The sequence below is a fragment of the Galleria mellonella genome, unplaced genomic scaffold (assembly GCF_026898425.1).
Source record: "Galleria mellonella isolate WM207_F2 unplaced genomic scaffold, CSIRO_AGI_GalMel_v1 utg55, whole genome shotgun sequence".
NCBI lineage: Eukaryota > Metazoa > Arthropoda > Insecta > Lepidoptera > Pyralidae > Galleria > Galleria mellonella.
This window is the reverse complement of record NW_026442115.1, coordinates 469736-490283: the sequence shown is the minus strand read 5'-3', so window position 1 is coordinate 490283 and position 20548 is coordinate 469736. Positions and strand designations below refer to the sequence as shown.

Sequence of the window (20548 nt, the reverse complement as noted above, 5' to 3'; positions counted from 1 at the left end):
TAGTGGTTTCTTAGAAATAAAATGGCTGTTGTTTCCTTTATGTATGTATATATGTTCAAAATTTAATAAATTACGAAATATATATATCTAAGATAAATAAAAGATAATCGATTGGGAATTTTATCTTTAAAGACAAAGATATTCGATATACTTACCTAATAAAAACATAAATTGAAATACTGAATTAAAATAAAAAAATCGAAATTATTAATTATGTAAATAAGTACTTTAAGTTTTTATTAAAAAAAAGCTATAGAACCTATAGTTAAGTATTTATATTACAACCTAAAACTAAGTCTATTAGGCTATTAAACTGAGCTGTTTAATAGTCGCTCTGAGCCTGTAAGATGAATGGTGAAAACAAGAATAAGAAAGGCCATATTACGTCACACATTCGACTGATATTTACATAATTTATTAAAAATAATTGCATTAACATTAAACAATAATATTAGGTGCATAAAATTGTTTTCAAATTTTATTTACATTGTCTATTAGCAGCAAAAGTGCGCCTAAAAATTTGACTATAAATACTTATACAGTACGTCTTAGTAACATTCGATTGCTTAAGCATTATGCTTATTTTAATAGGAATCTCACATGAACACCAAGCTGTACCCACTTGATTTGAATAATCTCAAATTTTCGATACAACAACACCTATCGTCCCACTGAGACATTGTCCTTAATATATTTTATTAAGGGTCATTTTGGTATGCACATTAAAACTAACCATAGAAGCTCTAGTTCTCTCTGTAGGGTTGAGCAAATATTTCGTTCAGTAATTGTTGATATTCGTCAGCGTTGTACATGTAATCTTCGTCGTCTAATAGACCGGTCGAATTGTATCTGGAAAATAAATTAAATACATCAAGATGGTATGAGGTTTGGTGTATTAGTCTGACTTAGGTTAGATTCACAATGTAATATATTGACATTATATATGTATCGATACAGTTCGTTCTCGATATCGATATCGAGAATAAACTGTTCTCAATCCGACCACGGTCCGGTAAAATATTATCAAATCCCTTCGAGATTGATCGTGACTGGAATAGCAATGGGATTCAATCGGGACTAGACTGCTACAGATAGTATGATAGTATTGTTTCTTACGTGATAATATTTTACCAGACTAAGATTGAACCGAGAACGTCATTGAACGTGTGAATCTCTCATGAATATAAATAATCTAAAAGTCATACATTCGAAATTGGACGACAATAAAAAAATTGACAATTTTAATTAGTAGATAATTTAAATTATCAAAAGTTTTTGATGTTATCCAACTAACTCTATAATAATTACAGTAATGAAAATATTGTTAAAATGAAATCGAAATAGGATGGTATGCTTGATCCTTGTCACTTTGAATTTAAAAAAGCTTGGTGAAATGTGAGCATGTACAGTGTTAAGTTTACCAGAACGGTTACAGTCGACAAATGTCTTTCACTAATTATCCCTACAGATGACTTCTGATAAACAATCAGCTTATATGCTAGTTCTGGATATTAAGAAATGTTAAAGATGGAAACATAGTGTATGCTTTGGTATAAGTAATAGTATCAAGAAGAGAAAAGTTAGATCGAATATAATATAATTCGAGTTAAATTGTAAAGGAGAAATTTCTAATTTGTAAATTAAATTAAGAACGAAGGGATATTAGTATTTTACTGTATAAATCTCTATTTAATGCTGGTTATACGTAGTTCAGTAAAATATTTATATTTATTATTTCCTCATGAAACTTAATTGAAATTTAAATGCAGTGGAAACAAATAGGTACAGTTATTTATATTAATATCATTAAGAAAAACATAAATGGAATATTAATGCTAGTACCTCTTTGTATCTCTTTTACTTCGCCTGCTTGCATTTGAAGTAGCTTCAACGCAAAGCACTGCGAAGTGATTGTTGCAAGGATGTCTGAAACATAAAATGCATAAAAAAAACCTCTATAATGTGTTACAAAATATGAGATTAAAATAATATATTTTTTATTTATAAAAGCCTAGATTTCTTTTAGTACAGTCGACGTTAAATTAATAACTTTATAAAGTTAAAGTGATGTTCAATGTCTGAAATTGAATAATTTTATATAGAAAAATGTCATCATCATCTTCGTACCCTTATCCCAATTATTCATTTGGGGTCTGCGTAATATGTTTCCTTCTTCCATTCTTATCTATTCGTATTTTTTTCCTCCATTCATTCTCACTGGTCGTCTTTCACATAATCTATCCATGGCTTTTTTGGTCTTTCTCTGTCCTTATAGCCATCCATATTCATACTTAGTACGTTTGTTAAAACATGCTGTTTGTGGTTGCGCATCACTATTGTTAGGATTTATAGGATAGGATTACGATTGATAGAATCATGTTTGTTTTAAAAGATACATCTGTGTATGGCGGATACTAACCATTTCTCTAAGAATTATCATAAGTTATCACTTAAAAAAGCTCGAGAAACTATCATAATATATAATATCGCAGTATATAACTTAATAATATATATTTAATTATGTGTACAAAACTGAATAGTTATTAGTTAGTATTATGAAGAATTTGTCATTAAATTCATAGTTTTTATTACTTGAAAGAGGCCCCTCTTTTTAACTACTTAAATAAACATGAGAGAAATGCTAATGAAAATGATCAAAAATTTCCAGGAAATCGCGTCGACTACTTGATAAAGTACAAGAGGAAGATTTATTAGAGGAATGAACAAAAGTTTATTATTATCATCAGTTTCATGGAAATTTAAATAGTTGTGAGATTTTACCTCTCTTGTAAGAATTTATGGAAATTAATATATTATTTTGTATTTCTTACCTAAGTTGTGACATTAATTTGAGAACACATTTAAATAATTCACAGTTATTATTTGTCTTGTAGGAGTATTAGAGGGCCGTGTATGAAAATAGACGTATAAAATTAGTACTTCGCATTACTTACTTTTTTACTTATAATAATATGATATGTGATCACAATAGTTAAAGCGAATAGAGGGCCAATATGATCCTTGAGTACGATTAATTGAAAATATATTTCAATAGTTCTAGTTCTTAATTTTTTAAAGTTTGAGAATATATTTAAAATTTCATAATTCTTATAAGAGTATATAAATATTACACCTCCAACGAGAACCTGACTCCCCAATAGATTTTTTACCATTTTTTAATTAGTAGAATCTTATGTTTATTATTTGTTTTTGCATATCACAGTACTCTGTCCAAATATACATCTCTCTATATAGTTCTTTAGTTCTTAACTCTTTTATGAGAGTATTTTGAGAATATATTTAAATAATTCATAGTTCTTACCTCTCTTGTGAGAGTAGTTTATGAGAATAAAGAGAAGAGGCCATCCCTCGACTGGTAGGTTCATTAGTCTGCCATTCTTCACAGAACGCATCGAATGCACGCTCGCCGCTTGCGTGTGCGCCATGCCATATTATTTTCTGTGGCCTGATAAATATAATTACATTAATTAGATCCATACAATGTTTCATTCAATAAACCAGTTAGGTTTGTTTTGTAACAAATCAATACGAGTATAATTGAGACTAGATATATACAGGTAATGTAAAATAGTTTTTATTTTTTATGCATCTTAAAATAATAAATAAGATGATCTATTAGAATGTTGTAACAATCGCCAAAAGACATGATTATAGTATAGTATTATAATTCTGTATAACTAAGGATAGATATAATTCAAACTTCATTTATAGTGAATGACGTGAAAAAGTGCATTTCCATGGATATAAAGAAAAGGGGCAGAGGAAGATCGGTTGAATCTTGTGCAGGAGTATGCATGTAACAGGTTGATTGGTAGAGAATGCTATTAGCATCAAGTCCGCTTTTTGTGTCATGTTTTCTTTTGATTAATAAAGTTATTAAAAAAAAAAATAAACAGGTATAAAGTACGTCACAGGATTAAGAAAGTTGATCCCTAGTAAAGGGAAATAGAGAGGCAGAAAAAGATTCATAGTGAATGCAAATATCACATTACAGGACATTTTCATTTACTGTTACAATTTATATTGGTTTTACTCGCATTTTAACTTTAGGGTTGTCCGATTAGTAAGCGCTTCTATTCCGAAACTAATCGAGCAATTTCAAAATTATTACTTGAATAAAGCCGATATAAATAATTACAATACACGATTACTCTCGTTCACTATATATTATTTAACTGTAATATAATAAATATATGTTAATAATTTTAAGTGTGTAAGCGTTATTAAAGATTTCAGAGATTTTATTCACTGGTATTTACTTTTTTATTATTAAGTAATTAGTTCGTATCTGACTCAAAGGATATCTTTGACAATCCAACGTCGAAATATTGAAAGCGTTATGGGAACTTTTAGATCTGGTCCGGAACGTAAAGATTATTTTGACTAAATGTAAATTTTTTTTAAGTAATATTTGACATTATTAATATTTATTATTGTAATTTTACTAATTGTAACATAAATATGTAGTTTTTAATATGATTAATTAGTCAGTTTAAATACCATATTGTGGTCTATACATAAAATGTCATGTATTTTTCTTACCAGTGACTGTCCGTCATAATATTTTTCCCATTAAAGCTGAATATTCTCGGTGTACCGGCCATTAGACCGCCATTTCCATCGAAGATTTCAGAAAAGGATTTAAATAGGAGATCTCCTTGGGTATTCATCACAGGTAAATTTCTGTCAGAGTACCGCACTATTGAGTCTAGGTTTTGGATTCTGTAACAAAATAAATTTTCTGTAACTATTCGGTCTCCGTCGTATCAGCCCTTACATGTCCACTGCTGAACATAGGCTTCTTCTGTTGGGTGGTTTAGTTGCCATGTTTATGTGAGATATAATTAGTCAAGCGGTCCCTTACAACGAATTCTACTAAGAAACTGTGTGGAAAATATTATATAATAAGAAAAACCATAATATTCAGATGATATATATAATTTTTATTTTTTATTAATTATTTTCTTATTATATTTAATTCACCAATTAACACGACATTTCCTGTTATCACTCAATAATGCACTAAAAATTATTTGTTATCAGAATTAAGTTAGGTATTTCTAAATTAAAAATAGGTAGAGTACTCGTATATTAAACTTTCAATTAAATTTTTAGTTATTTAAGTAATCCCATTATCGACAAATATCTCTGACTATCCCATCAGGAGTTATAATTGTGAGCATATAATTTTCCTTTTTTATTAAAAAAATAATATACCAACCTGTTCGAGATAAAAGCCCTAAAAGTGCCACGTAAACCGGCTCTCCTTGCTTGTCTGTAACACGCGTAGTCAACACGTCGAACACCGCCGTGCATATTGCCCGGCATCGGGTCGTTCAGGGCAGCGAGACGAATCTGCCATCATTAAAACTATTAAGTATTCATAGACAATTAATCTATCTATAATTAATAAATAAATAAAATAAAATCATATTATTTTATTTCCTTGTTTCCATGCCCCTATATATCCTATAAGTCATAATTCAAAACGGCACAAACAAACAACAATGGTTAAATTTTACAGTAACAAATAGTAAACATTCCATAATGAACGGTTGAACAAACAAAATAATATATGAATAAATGATTGAATGAAATAATGATTCATCTGTTTTCACAAAAGACAGTAAATGAAAACAACTTAAAATAATTACTTATATATTTTTTTAAATAATGATCTATCAGTGAAATTGAATATTTTAATACAGACACGGCGTATCTGTTACGTTAGAATAGTAGGTTCAAAACATGTTTCATGGAGGAAAATATTTAGTTCTACTGGTAGAATAGTAAAAATTGGTTGGATTAAAGAATTCCATAATTGATATAATATTATATATATTTAGCTATATTTATGCATAGAAATACTTACATTTGGTCCTGAGTAGTATATGGAATTATCTACCACGTTGGATAAGGGCTGAACGTGGACTAAACTTGCAGCCGGCATCGGTAGCTTAGCTGGTGCCGGAGTAGGGGCTACTGGTACTGAAGGTGGCGGAGAATGAGTTACCAACGAACCCAGCTAAATAGAAATACGACGGAAATTATTATTAGAGTGACATTGATGAGAAAAAAAAAACTCATATTTTTGTGTTTCTTAAAATAGCGCTCTACCTGTTTCACATGATGGAATTTTTTTTCTTATAATAATTATCACTACATAGTATGACGCAACGGATTTTGATGCGGTTTTTTTGATAGATAGACTGATTCAAGAGGAAGGTTTATATGTATAATACATGTATAATATAGTAACGTGCTTTTTAGCGTGACAAAATTTTTCGAAATTGTATGTTCGTACTTTAGTCAGTATTAAGGTTAATTTTTAAATAACTTTGTAGTATATTTAGTACCAGCATTGTACTCGTACGAAGTTGGGGCGGGTGGCTAGTAATGTATATAGGTATAAACGTTCTGTAAAAAATATCTAAATGACAGTGACCTCTTGCACAAATATCGATTGCGTGATTTAGAAGAATTTACTTCTTTTAGTAAATTTAAAAAAAGTAAGAAGAGAAACAGACAGACACGTTTTTATCCCATTTAGAGATTATAGTATGGATTAATGGGTGAACTCGAATGTGGCCGATACTAAAAACTTTGTATGACAATTTTAATTTACGACTAACCTTTTAGAAACGGAAACGGTTCTAACAAAACAAATTAATTCGACCGATGGCAGTAGGTTCGCCAACCATATGCGACGTGTTGCGTACAGGTCGAGTGTTATGTTTGCCAGATTGGTAACAGTCGATAAATGATTCTAATTAGGCATGGGTAATATGAGTATCGCTCCGATATCTATATATTGGATTCATTATCGTCCACATCGATATGACATCTATACTGATTTCGATTTTCTGCTACATTGCAATATTATATACTGGATGAACGATATTTTATATATTCGTTATTAGTTAAATATATCGATATTGTAGTTGCAGCATATATAATAGATATTGCTATATATTACTTACACTTAAATGCTAACTTATCAGCGTTTACAACAGGGTCACTAATACACATATAGATCTGTTTATTTATGTAAGTATAAGCTCACCAAAACGTATTGCCATCCAGAGTTCACTTTAACAAATAATGCTTGTTCCTCAACAACGTATGCTAACGCTCCCACAGGACTGGAAGACGATATCTGCGAAAAAAGATTTTTAGTTATACAATTAGATTACTTAATAGACCTTTTATTATTAAAATAAATTAATACTATTATCCTATTGATATTATAAATACGAAAGTGATACGATATACGAAGTGATAAAAATACTTAAATTCTTTTTTGTTATATATATATATATATATATATATATATATATATATATATATATATATATATATATACACATAGAAAATACTTAAATCACTACAAACAGTCATACTCATGAATAATGTATATTGTAATCAAGAAAACAGACTGAAATTGGCCCACCCGTTTAGGAACACAACATACCCATGTGTGTCATATTTATTAAAAAATAAAGTTACTAAGTAGACATAATTTTAAAGTACCTTCATCATTTCCTCCGTTGTCTGGAACACAGCAGCGCCCGGAATGGTTTTGTCATTCTTCGGTTCCTCAGCATGACTGGAGTGCGAACCCAGAGGAGTTGAGAAAGCCACTGTACAATAAAACAAGTCATCATTCAATTTGAAATGAAAAGTAAATTAACGGCTTACCTGATGGGATGCAGTGACTATGGCTTATAGACATGAATAGCACGACGGCTATTACAGACTTCATTGTGATGCCTTGATGTCTCTCAGAAATTAACGTTTGTTTAAACCAAAACACAGTCTCGCGAACATACTTAGCTTAACGGCAGTACTACGAATGAGTTTTAACACAATATTAGATGTATACTTAAGAAGATTGCTTAATATATGCTTTCAGGAGACAATAAATAATGCGAGAAAATAATATTACAAATATTAATGGACTTAACGATTTAAGAGACCGTTAATAATGGAATTTTCTCGTCATGATCAAAGTTAGACGGTCAAACTAAGACTAAAATATTTGAAATGCCTTCTTTCTTAAAAGACTATCTATTTGTAAAAAAAATTTAATTATTTACAATTTTAGCATTTTCTCAATTAGTAATAATTATATATTACGGTTTTTATTCTATAAAATTGTTTTATACTTACTATCTCTACCCCTATCCATGTCCATACGAGCTTTGAGTTCATCTATGCGACTCTTTGGAACTTTAGTATGGCAGCGTGAAATCATTTTTTTTTATATTATTCATATTAGTAATGGTATAAAGAGATACATTAATATATATATTTACTTCAAAATTTTATAGAGAATATAAAATTTAATACATACTTTAAGAAGAAATTGTCATTATGTAATATATGAAAATTATGAATGTATCATCATCGTCATCATCATATCAGTCGTTGACTGAGCACTGCTGAACATAGGCCTCCCCTATAAAGAGCAGATTTGCCAGTAGTTGCTATGCTTGGCAGGCTGGTTGGCAGCCTTTGATGATGTTTTAAGAGGCTGCTTATCCCTCGACTATTAAGTAGAACTTATTAAGGGAACTTAGTTACTTAACTCTCTTACGACACTCATGGGAAAGAAAGGGGTATTTATGTATGCTGTGTTGAATTTGTGTTAAATTTGAAAAAAAAAATGCAATAAATTACTACAGATTTAAATGTATTTAAGTAAATAGAAGATATGTATAGTTAATTCGTAGCTACTTCTTATACTATTTATTGGTAGCGTGACTGAGTAACGAACGTTTAGGTGCATCATACACGCGCTGTGCTCAATCCGCGATTTTCATACATCGCAGTACCTTGTAATTGCGTGGCGATGTAGGACGTTATTAATAAAAAAAAAATTGTATTACGATGTATGAAAGCTGTAGTTTATGTACACATTCGTACGTGTGTCAGATGCCTTATGTATTCTATTATTTTTAATAGACTCAAAAAAGCTAGAGTAATAGGCTGGCATTTGATTAGGCTACTGCGTACATTCACTCTGCCATGCGATTGGTCTTTGACTATTAACAAGAATATTTAAGTATTTCATTAGAATTATGTTTCGTTATTAACTTAAGGTGCATAAATCAAATGATGATATAAGCAAAACAATAATACCTAATGGTTATCATTGTTCTTTGTCAGCAAATATAATAATGTTTTAGTGAAATTAATAGTTAATAGGTTTATTAAGTAATATGTAATCAGTTTATTTATTGTTATTTGAGGAGATTTCTTATTTCATGTTTTTTTAAATTTATTTTGGCTTAATATATATTTAAAAAAAGTATTTATAAATTTTTTATTATTTTTTGTTTACTTGTAGCCTTAATAGCTCAACGAATGTCGACTAATAATAAAATTTGGCATACGCCTAGTAATTGACACGAAAAAGGACACAGACAATTTTTTTATTCGGATCACGTAGACCAAGTCTACACATAGTAAATAAAATTAAATAAACCCGCCATCTTGAGTCCGTGTTCAGGTGAGTACCTAACGTTAGATATCTACGTAAATATATATACATATATTTACGTCGTCATATACTTAAATATATTGATGGTATTGCGGTTTGAAATACTTCATGTCTTTCCATAGTGGCACGTTTAATCCCTTTAAAATACATTTTTATTCATGACTATATTTCAATCTTTTTGTATTGTTTTGGGTGATTTTGGTATAATAAATGTATTTATAAAAAAGGTATTTAGCTATCAGTCGTCTAGTATCCATTGGCAAGTAATAAATAGTATGGAACTAGATGACCTTGTGTAGTATCATATCATATCAACCATTAACTGTCTACCGCTGTATATAAGTCTCCCTTATAAGGGGTGTTTTGCCAGTAGTTGCCACGCTTGACAAGGGGGTTGGTAACCGCAGTTAAGCCTGTTTCGTATGTCACTACTAATAGTATTTATAATTTAAATTAGTTACTAAAATGCTGTATGGTTCCAACATAGTATAGGCCACCCCTTCTTTTCCCGTGGGTGTCATAAGGTACAATTAAAAGAATTTAATGGTCGAGGGATGGGCAGCAGCGTCCTTTTTAAAACACTAAGAGTCTAACTGCAATTGTCAACCCGTCTGCCAAGCGTGACAACTACTGGAAAAAATCTCTTTATGGGAGACGCCTATGGTCAGCAGTGGACCGTTAAAAGCTGGTATAATTTTAATGATTAATCGACAAACTAAAAACAAATTTATTGTCTTATTGTTCTTAGTCGATTGCTGAAATAAATTTATTGTTATGTGAATAAATACATATTCCTAACCCTCGTTTCCACCGAAATACACATGTCACAAAACATGTTGTGGTTACATTATGTATTGCGACATTTTGGTTGAAGCAGTTGTTGTGACATCTACAGATGCAAAAATGTCATGTTCATTTTATATACACGTAATATAGATATGTAGATGTTACTGTAATATGACATTATTTGTATGTGCCCACTAAAAACAGATGTACAAAATTTGATTCAAGATATCTAGTACATAAATGATATATCAAGAAATAGTTGAAATGAGAAATATAATTATTTTTAAATAAAATGGTTATCTACTCACCTGGTCTACCATAAAATTTGGTATTCCCATGAACGGGATGCTCATCGTAGTAGCTCAGACCAGGCTCTCCCTTGGGCCCTACAACAGATACACCGGGCACCCCTGGAGGGCCAGGTGGTCCGGGGGGTCCTGGTGGTCCCGGAATATACCGGACCGGTTCTACCACAGCTCCTGGAGGGCCAGGCGGTCCGGGTGGACCTTCGACACCAGGTTGACCAGGTATCCCAGCGAGACCTGGTTCTCCTTTTTCGCCTTTAAACTACATAAATAATCAGCTGATTAAATATTTTTCCATTTTATTATTTTTTATTTAATATTTTAATAGGTAAGTAAAAATTTAGTAGGTAGTTTTTATTGAATACATATTTCATGTATATATAATAACATAAAGGTGGTTATTTCACTGACATTCTGAAAATCACGCCTTTTAATATAATATAAATTTTATATAAATATAAAAATATATTTGCTATTATATTTTTTATAAAACAAAATCTTCAATCTATAATAGATAGCTTCACAAAAAATAGTGATTGCGATGCGCGAGAATTAATGGAGACGTGGTTACACTACAATTTTATTTGGTAGATTGTTTCGGTATTACCAAAGATTCATTTAGAGATAAACGATTTGTTTGATAAACTTGATGAACAGGTTTCGGTCAAAAGTTTTAGCAACTCTTTTATTTATCGCTCATTCTACAAATATGATACACGAACAGTGATTATTAGAAGACATCTTGGAACGCGTTCGATTGGATAGATGGTAAACACTGGGATAGCGTGATTATAAAATTGAGAATATTAATTCAGTGTTGACAGTAACAATGTTATCATGGATGTACTTATAGTTGTGTCATGTAACTATTAATGCTTTATCATGAATATTACAAAGTAAATTAAAACTTTAAACGAACATTGTATTGATACATTGTATAATAATTGTTACACGTTTACGAGTATCGTCAACAGATAAAACTGTCCAATTATCTATAGATATTTTTTTTTAAACTTTATAAATGAGTGATCGTCATTAACTTACTTAGTCAATAGTTGTTAGTGATCACAGTCAGCCGTCTCATTTTTATATAATATTAAACCAGTTACAATGTATGTTATAATTGTGGCGATTATATTAATACTACTTCATTATTACGGAACTCGTAGATATTATTATTGGGAGAAAAGAGGAATCAAACACGATAAGCCATTACCGTTTGTCGGAAATAATTTGAAGCAGTTTATGCAAAAAGCGAGTATGGCAATGACTGCAAATGAGGTATACAGAAAGTATCCTGAGGAAAGAGTGGTAGGATTCTATAGAGCAACACAACCCGAGTTAGTAATCAGAGATCCAGTAATAGCAAAAAGGATTTTAGTTACAGACTTTCATCATTTCTATGCAAGAGGTTTGAATCCACATAAAACTGTGATTGAGCCGTTATTGAAAAATGTTTTCTTTGCCGATGGTGACCTGTGGCGTTTGATTCGACAAAGGTTCACACCTGCTTTTAGTACTGGAAAAATAAAAGCAATGTTCCCACTTATAACAAAGAGAGCAGCAAAACTTCAAACTCTAGCCGATGGAATCACTGAAAAAGAGTTTTACGATGCACGTGAATTAATGGCGAGATATACCACTGATTTTATTGGTGAATGTGGTTTCGGTATCAATATGGACTCATTGAGTGACGAAAATTCCCAGTTTAGGAAACTCGGTAAAAGGATTTTTGTAAGGACTTTTAGGGACACTTTTATAAGTGCTTTAAAATGGATATTTCCTGAAGTGTTTAAGAATTTTACTATGCTTTCTCCAGAAATAGACGTAAATATGACAAGGTTGTTCCAAGGTGTTGTAGAAGAGAGAAATCACAAGCCTTCTGGGCGAAACGATTTTATAGATTTAATGCTTGAGCTTAAAGAAAAAGGAAAAATGATCGGAGAGTCGATTGAAACAAAGAATCTTAATAGTACACCTCGAATTGTTGAATTAGAATTAACAGATTCATTAATGATAGCACAAGCATTTTTATTTTTCGGTGCCGGTTTCGAAACATCTTCAACTGCTTCTAGTTTTACATTGCACCAGTTGGCATTCAATCCTGATTATCAGAAAAAAGTCCAGGAAGAAATTGATAGAGTTTTAGCAAAATATAATAATGAGATCACTTACGATGCTGTGAAAGAAATGTCTTATTTAGAAAATGCATTCTATGAGGCTATGCGACTGTATCCTTCTGTGGCATATTTAATAAGAGAATGCACATCAACAAATTATACTTTTCCTGAATTAAATTTAAATATAGAAAAGGGTATTAAAACTATAATACCTATAGCAGCGATACATAATGATGAGAAATATTTTAAAAATCCAGAACAATTTGATCCGGAGAGGTTTATAGATGGACCAAAAGAATGTATACGAAATTTTATATTTTTGCCTTTTGGTGAAGGACCAAGAGCATGTGTTGGTATGTCCATAATCATAGTATTATGAAAATATTTGTAGATTAATCATTTACATGTTTTAACCATAAAATAATATATCACAGATAGTACTATACATGCTTTCCTTTATTAGACGTATTTTAGTAATATAAATTACTTAATCCTAGCCATTCAAAATAGCTACAATATTTTTGAATTAGCTAGTAATTATGGTTGTTGGCGACAGACCTCCTTTCATACAACTTTACCTTTTTTAGATTTATATTTTTATATTATGAATATGTCTTTTGATACTTATTTTGTTTTTCTATTTGAGTGACATATTATTATTATTGTTATATTGTATGAAGTGTGATTGTCATAAGAAATTATACTGGTAAGCCTCTCTTAATATTATTTTATTATTGTCGCTGCCCTCCTCTCCTACCAGCGCCGTATTACGACTTGCCGCGAAAGCATTACATGCACGTCGCTTAGCCGAATTAGAGGCCAATCTTGACCGCGCCGCAACTGAGCGGGAACGCGCTGCAGTTGAGCGGGAACGCGCTGCAGCTGAGCGGGAACGCGCTGCAGCTCAGCGGGAGCGTATTGTAGCGACTCTAGAACTAGAGGCTGAATTAGCGGCTATTGATGAGGCCGCCAGTATACACTCACAATCGTCTAAAAACTCTAGAATAGAAAAATGGGTGACCTATTCTAACGATTCTTTATCTGAGAGACAGATCAACTCAGTGCTGGCCACAGAACGCGAGCCCGTGGTCTCGCCTGGCGTTTGCGCCACCGGTATGGCTGGTGTCGCAGCGCGCGAGCACGTGCCTTCTTTCGCGCCTGTTCAGTCGGCATTGGAGGCGCATAAGGTACTGAAATTGGTCGGGCGCGCGCATGAATACTCGCCTGGCACCGCTGGCGTTTCAGCCGTGGTGCGCGAGTCTGCGCCTGTTACCGCGCCGGCCCTAACTACCCTTGAATCTTCAAATGTCCACGGCATGACATCCTCTCAGCACTGCGACTATGGAGCGCAGCAGCCAGACGCTGTTGCTTCGTCGAAAGCCTTCAACGAAGCCCACGAACTCCACTTCAAGTCGCCGATGCCGCCTATTCATAAATCCCATACACGTAAACACACTTTAGGTACACAAAACATATCATTTGATTGTACACAAAATAAAAATAAGCTCATAGCCTTTAACACTCTTCATCATCAACCCAGTGATTTCTTGAAGTTGGCTGAGCTTACTACGGATGTGGCTCGTGGGAACAACGGAAACCCTAATTCAGGTAATGTAGTAGTTAGTCTACCTATGTTTACTGGTTCGCCGCCTTCCCATTGGCTATTATTATTATTCAAATCATCATTTTTAAATTCCAAACATTTGTTCATGGCGACGGAAAGCATAGATCTGTCGAGCTCTCTCTCTGCTCTCCGTGGAGCCGCTCGTGACGTTGTTATTTCTCTTCTGGCTTTGTCACAAGACCCAGAAGAGATCATGGTGGCTCTACAAGAGCAGTTTGGTGAGACTGACCTTCTGATACGTCAACTAGTATCACAAGCGAAAGACATGACCAAGCTGCTTGCATCTGACGGTAAGGAACTACACCAGTTAGCTTGTGTGGTACACAACTGTGTTCCCACAATAAATATGTTAGTTTCTGTGAAGTTCCTCCCCTACCCAGAGTTATTGAAATACGTCAACGATGGCGTATGTTATACCACTATCTCCCCAAAAGGTAAGGTAGTGTCATCTATCGTAGCTACTGACTTATTCAAAATTTCTACTGTAAACGATAGATGGCATTGGGTTAAAAATAAAATTTACTTTAGTGGAAATTTCTATCACGAGTTGCCTCGTAGCCGACCTAATTCTATCCAATGCCTTTCGATGCCACCAAGAGGTAAGAAAAAAGTAGAGGGTGAACTTGCCTCTATGACTGTGGCACACGTAGACAGTTGGAGCTACAGACGGCTTACATGGCTACTCGATTTACAACTTATATCGTGGAAGCACACTATCGAAAGTTTTATGATATAGATGTCATTGGCACTACAAGCCAACAGCATTAACATCTCCGGTGGTCGACCTAATCATTTAGACTGATGAATTCGGTTGATTAGGACAACTGTTAGTGCACATTATTGTGCCAAGATTTTCCGGTTTTTATTAGAAGCCTCCAAATTTCAAAATTATATAGCGCCGCCTCCGAGGTTCCTTCCAAAATTTTGTCTCCCCCTTTAAATAGAAGAAATTTCGGAGACTGAAAGGCACCTTTATACAGCAGGTCTTTTCTCAACCAATCAAGAAGGTTTAAAAACCTAATCTTGATGTTGGGAGAGGACGATTCTCTCCATTTGAATGGAAGAATTTGTATAATTTTATTGTAAATGTTTATTGTTTTGTTAATGTTTAATATTGTATAATTTTAGAACCTCCCATGCAGGAAGTAAACCCACTTAGACGGTCGACATAATAGTATGGTTACTTCTTGATCACTACTATCAAAATTTTAGTCACTGTCTCACTGTAACTTTCGTCAACTTCCTGCGCGGGAGATATTAAATAATAGCAGTATTGGTGTTAACCAGGTCTGTTGCCAAATATTATTGCTTTTACATAGTTATAAAGCTTCTTCCGTCTGCGCCATAATTTGGTGACCTTCTCGGTGATAAGTTATCGCATCATCGGCGTTTCTTTTTACCGGTCTCTATTACTTTGCTCCGGTGGAGGTTACTATTAGATGCAAGTGAGAAAAGCGCTAGGTAGCTGTATTTACATATCTCACCGCACGAGCTGTTTACCTGGAAATCGTGAGAAGCCTTTCAGTGGATGTTGCTGACATGGATCTTAGAAGATTTATCGAAGATTCGTCGAAGATTGTCTCCGAAACGGTTAACGGTTTTTGTCGGTGCAGCAAACCAATTTGCTTTGGTCTTCGTTTTTATAGCCAATAAGATTGAGTGGCGGTCCATTTGTCTAACAGCACCATCAATGAGTGGCTCCTGGGAATTTCTGTTCAGATTGATTAAGAACGCTTTTTCTATAACTCTGCTACATAAAGCATTAAAAGAAGAAGTGCACCCAATTCCACGATTCGAAGCAGAGGTCCTAATAAATACACGTCCATTTACGGACGTCCCAATGGACCCTGAGAAGCCACAAGCTAGAATGTTTCATTTGTTGTTGGATAGTCCGTCGACTGAAGCCGTTCGCCCTCACACCGATGCAGATTTGTACCGTAACCTCAACGACAAGAGGCAACTCCGACTGACCGAGATTTTATGGGCCTGAAAATCTCTCCAATGCCCATTTCTAGAAAGTCCAGGTTACTCAAGACCCATCAGAAAAGTAGTGCCACTGCTTTTGTCGCCTCCTTAGATTGGTGCTCTGCACCGGGGCGTGCCATGTTGGCGACAGACCTCCTTTCATACAACTTTACCTTTTTTAGATTTATATTTTTATATTATGAATATGTCTTTTGATACTTATTTTGTTTTTCTATTTGAGTGACATATTATTATTGTTATATTGTTAGATTGTGATTGTCATAAGAAATTATACTGGTAAGCCTCTCTTAATATTATTTTATTATTGTCGCTGCCCTCCTCTCCTACCAGCGCCGTTTTCAATGGTATTATCCATTTTACACCTAAGATAAATCAATATTTAACTTTTAAAATAGCAGTGAATTTAAAATGTGTTTATATTAATGACGCTTCTTATCCATGGTCAGTTAGTCGGCAAATTTCATTTGTGTCATTTGTACGAGTCATGTGTAGGGATCCAAATGATATAAAGGAATTCTTATGGTGCGACTTCGTCCCTTCGTTTATATGTCACAGCGCGTTATCTCAGCAACGTTGTCGAAATTTGAAAGTTCTAAGGGGAACGAAACTTAAAATTTTTAAAATGCCCCTACTTATACATGCCATACAAAAGGGCTTGTATTGTATTCTAAAACAGTTTTTTTTTTTTATATCATGTAATTTTTTACTTATTATTTATTCTTATTTTCGAAGTTTGGTAAGCGGAAACCTGAATTACAGTTTATAAAGCCATATGGTATATGAACATTACAGAAACAATGAAACGCTAATTTATAACTAGCACAATTTTTGGGATATTATCAAAAACCTCCAAAAATAAACTTAGCTATGCCCTTCAATTTTTAACCACAATTATAATTTAAAATAAATACAAATTGAATGGTGGTATCAATAATAATTAATTTTAAGTATTTATTTCATATATAATGCACAATATTTAGAAGGGTACCTATGTTTATGCAAATATACGATTTGATTTATATACACACGGAACTAAGCACGTAAATTCAACTCGCATCTGACTGTTTTATTTTACAGGTGCAAGATTAGGTCAGATGCAGTCAATGGCTGGAATAGCCGCTGTTCTCCACAAATTCACCGTGGAACCAGCAGCTTGCAGTGTACGCGTACCAAAACCAGATCCCATGGGAATAGTGTCCGAAGGGTTTGTTGGAGGATTACCTCTTAAGTTTAAGAAACGTGTACAATGAAATACTTCATTCTTTCGAATTTTTTCAATCATATAATAACTACCAGAATACTATTTCCATTTTGTTAAAATATAACTAAATAGTCATTGACATACAAAATGACTAAGATTCACAACCTCATACAAAGCTTCCAATTAAAAGTATTATAAATTAAAATTATAAAAATATAAAAGTTAATATTTTATAGAAAATGGAATAAAATAACAAAAATATAAAACAGTTATATTTTTATGAAATTTATATAAAATACTTTGATATGTTTCACAAATGGTCAGAAATGATTACATTTGGCAACAATTTAGTCGAATGGACAATACATTTTTAAATATGATTTTAGTTCTTTGCTTTCTTGTATATTAATAAATAAAGTATAATAATTACCATAGAAACATCGAGGATATTAACTCCTGGGTCGCCTTTTTCCCCTTTCGGCCCGACTGGACCGGCTACTCCTGGAGGTCCAAACGAACCTGGTTTGCCCTTACATAGAAATAAATTTATTTTAATTATCTTTATAATCTGTTTCATCCTTTAAACAATAAAGAGTTTTCATTCATTCATTTAATTATTTTCTACATTTACTGTATTGTTTTTTATGTAAGTGCTGTAATTTGAAGCTTCACCTGCTTAAATTAGTGTACAAAATTGATTAATGAAGTATTCAATTCAAATCCATTCAGATGTTCAGTAACAAACTTTGAAATGTTTAGATTTACTTTTATTTACTAGTTGTATTTTGCGAATTTATGATTTAAAAAAAAGTACGTCGTGTACATATGTCCTATACGTTATTAGGTATTGTGTAACAATAAGTATGTTCACCCATTCATCATCAACATCACAATATTCAAACATCTTTTATATTGACATAGAATGAACTAGAAATCATTGTCATCATTTTAAAGAAGTGCTATAGGCATAACAGATTTTTTTCCAAAGATATTGAATGATTTTTTTAAAAACGTTTAAAATTTTTGAACGTTTCCATACTACTGGCACTTCGCGGCTAACTACTAATTAAAATGAGGGACTATTAATTTTCGTTCTTTTTATGTTTTTTGGGGAAAATATTCTATCAATAATAGAACACTGTATTAAAATGATGTTAATGATTTAAAGATCATTAATCAATATATCAGGTGGTTCAGGACCGTGCCTTATGGCAACTTATGAGAAAGGTTTCATCAGTGGACGAATAATGGCTGATGATAATGATGATGAATCAATATTACTAAATTAATGTATTACTTTAAATTATCGATAGTACAATAAGGTAAACAATGACATATAACATAATAACTATTGTTTAATTATTAATAAACGCAATGTATTAGATGGTGATGTCGATTCTGAGACGCTATTCCCTAAATTTATCTTTATAATATAAATTTTGATTTGATATTACATTTTTTCATCAAGATTAAGGATCAATATAAACTGAATTTCTAATATAGACTTAGTCAAAGTTATTATAAATTTAGTTTATGATGATTAATAAAAATAGTACTTACGCAAAACTATCAAATTATTAGTTTTAGAGATATATTTAGAGAATGGATTTAGAAATCAGAATCGACTTTACTGTATTAAAATTATATTATTATTCATACTGTAGATATACTGTTGCACTTGAAATTGCAATTAGTAAAATAAGATAAACTGTGACTTGAAATGATAAGTATTTTTTTTTATAATTAATAAATATTTATAATAGATAACATACAATGTAATATATTAGGTACCTAAAATTTATTTTTATAGACAGATTAAATGAGTTTCATTATATTCAGAGATATACATTGTTTACAATTAGAATAAAATTAGGTACCTACTCTGAAGTCTTTTAGAAATACATAGACTTAGTATTGAATAACAAGTTTTTGTAAACAATATACATTGGTACACAGTACATACATACATACATATAATTGTATATTTGTATACAGTATATATAAAAAAAAGTAATTCCCAAACATATTCGTATAATCATATTTTACGACAATTTTCGTTCCCATTTTTGAGTTTATATGCCATGTAACATGTAATAATCGTAAAAAAAGATGACCAAAAACATTTTTGTGTTAATAAATTCATTAATAAATTAATGTTGTTCTAATATTCTAAAAAGACTTACTCTTTTTTCAAATTTTTATTACATTGCGTAATGTACATATTATATATAATAACCGGGCTCAATGTGAAAGATTTTTTTTTAAATACAGGGTGATTGAGTACCAAATATTTATACTTAATATATAGGTAAATATGTTTCGAAAATCAAATATTGACCATTTTTATATGGATTTCTATAATCGAGTACCAACCTTAGAATTCTCGAAAGTGAGCAAGAAAACAGAATAATATCGGTTAATCATATCACGAGTAGAAACTATCAGTCTTACTACAAACATTATACAAAACACTGTTTATCTAAACAATGTTTAACAAAATTCTGTCTAATTTAAATATGTTTTGTCAGTATAATAATGTTTATTTGTAATTTTGTGTAGATTTTGAATCTATATATTATTGTAATAAAATTTATTACTTTAAACACCTTTTATTTATGATGACATAGATTTTATTTTATAAAGGAATACATAGATGTTAGAGCATAGAGAATAAATAGAGAACGATTTTGTAATAAAATATCTTACTATAAAATCATGTCTAACATGTATTAAAGATTTGTCTACCAGAAGTTTAACTTCTTTGTGGTAAGATGGTACATATATAGTGATCATAGTGGCTCAACTTTAAATGAAATTATGAAGGAAACAATATTATAACAAATGATTAATATTCCATTATGGGACACGAGTTTGACGTTCGATGCTAGCTAGGCGGTTTAATATAGAGGTTTATTCCGAGTTCTTCATATCTTGTACCCGTATTTTCATTGCTGTCTCTTACGACAAACTAGGAATGAAGTAGGATGTGTTTTGGTAAGATAT

At 31.9% G+C, this 20548-nt stretch overlaps 2 protein-coding genes across 7 annotated transcripts in view; one reads left to right on the top strand and one right to left on the bottom strand.

Annotated features, from left to right (window-relative positions):
• Positions 1-242: 242 nt before the first annotated feature.
• The window catches only part of LOC113521401 (collagen alpha-1(XVIII) chain-like), a 225684-nt gene continuing 205378 nt past the window's right edge, over positions 243-20548 (bottom strand). For 5 of the 6 annotated variants that reach the window (XM_052898920.1, XM_052898922.1, XM_052898921.1 and 2 more), the window contains 11 exons: positions 17976-18074; positions 10618-10876; positions 8191-8250; positions 7552-7661; positions 7085-7177; positions 5894-6046; positions 5243-5376; positions 4564-4743; positions 3323-3466; positions 1843-1926; positions 243-849 (listed from right to left, as the gene is read on the bottom strand). In XM_052898920.1, the coding sequence (XP_052754880.1) occupies positions 744-849; positions 1843-1926; positions 3323-3466; positions 4564-4743; positions 5243-5376; positions 5894-6046; positions 7085-7177; positions 7552-7661; positions 8191-8250; positions 10618-10876; positions 17976-18074 (1422 nt within the window). In that variant the 3' untranslated portion in view covers positions 243-743. The remainder of the gene's footprint in view (positions 850-1842; positions 1927-3322; positions 3467-4563; positions 4744-5242; positions 5377-5893; positions 6047-7084; positions 7178-7551; positions 7662-8190; positions 8251-10617; positions 10877-17975; positions 18075-20548) is intronic. The other variant, XM_052898924.1, reaches the window with a different exon arrangement.
• On the top strand, positions 11317-20148 carry LOC113521092 (cytochrome P450 6B5-like). The gene is made up of 2 exons (XM_026906526.3): positions 11317-13087; positions 17422-20148. Exons 1-2 carry the CDS (start codon positions 11725-11727, stop codon positions 17592-17594), a joined length of 1536 nt encoding a protein of 511 aa, XP_026762327.3. The 5' UTR covers positions 11317-11724; the 3' UTR covers positions 17595-20148.

What these genes read in the sequence shown, in the direction of transcription:
- LOC113521092 (XM_026906526.3), top strand. Translation starts at nt 11,725, where the DNA reads ATGTATGTTATAATTGTGGCGATTATATTAATACTACTTCATTATTAC. An exon ending in AGGACCAAGAGCATGTGTTG is followed by an intron (nt 13,088 to 17,421) that starts GTATGTCCATAA and finishes TTTATTTTACAG; the next exon opens with GTGCAAGATTAGGTCAGATG.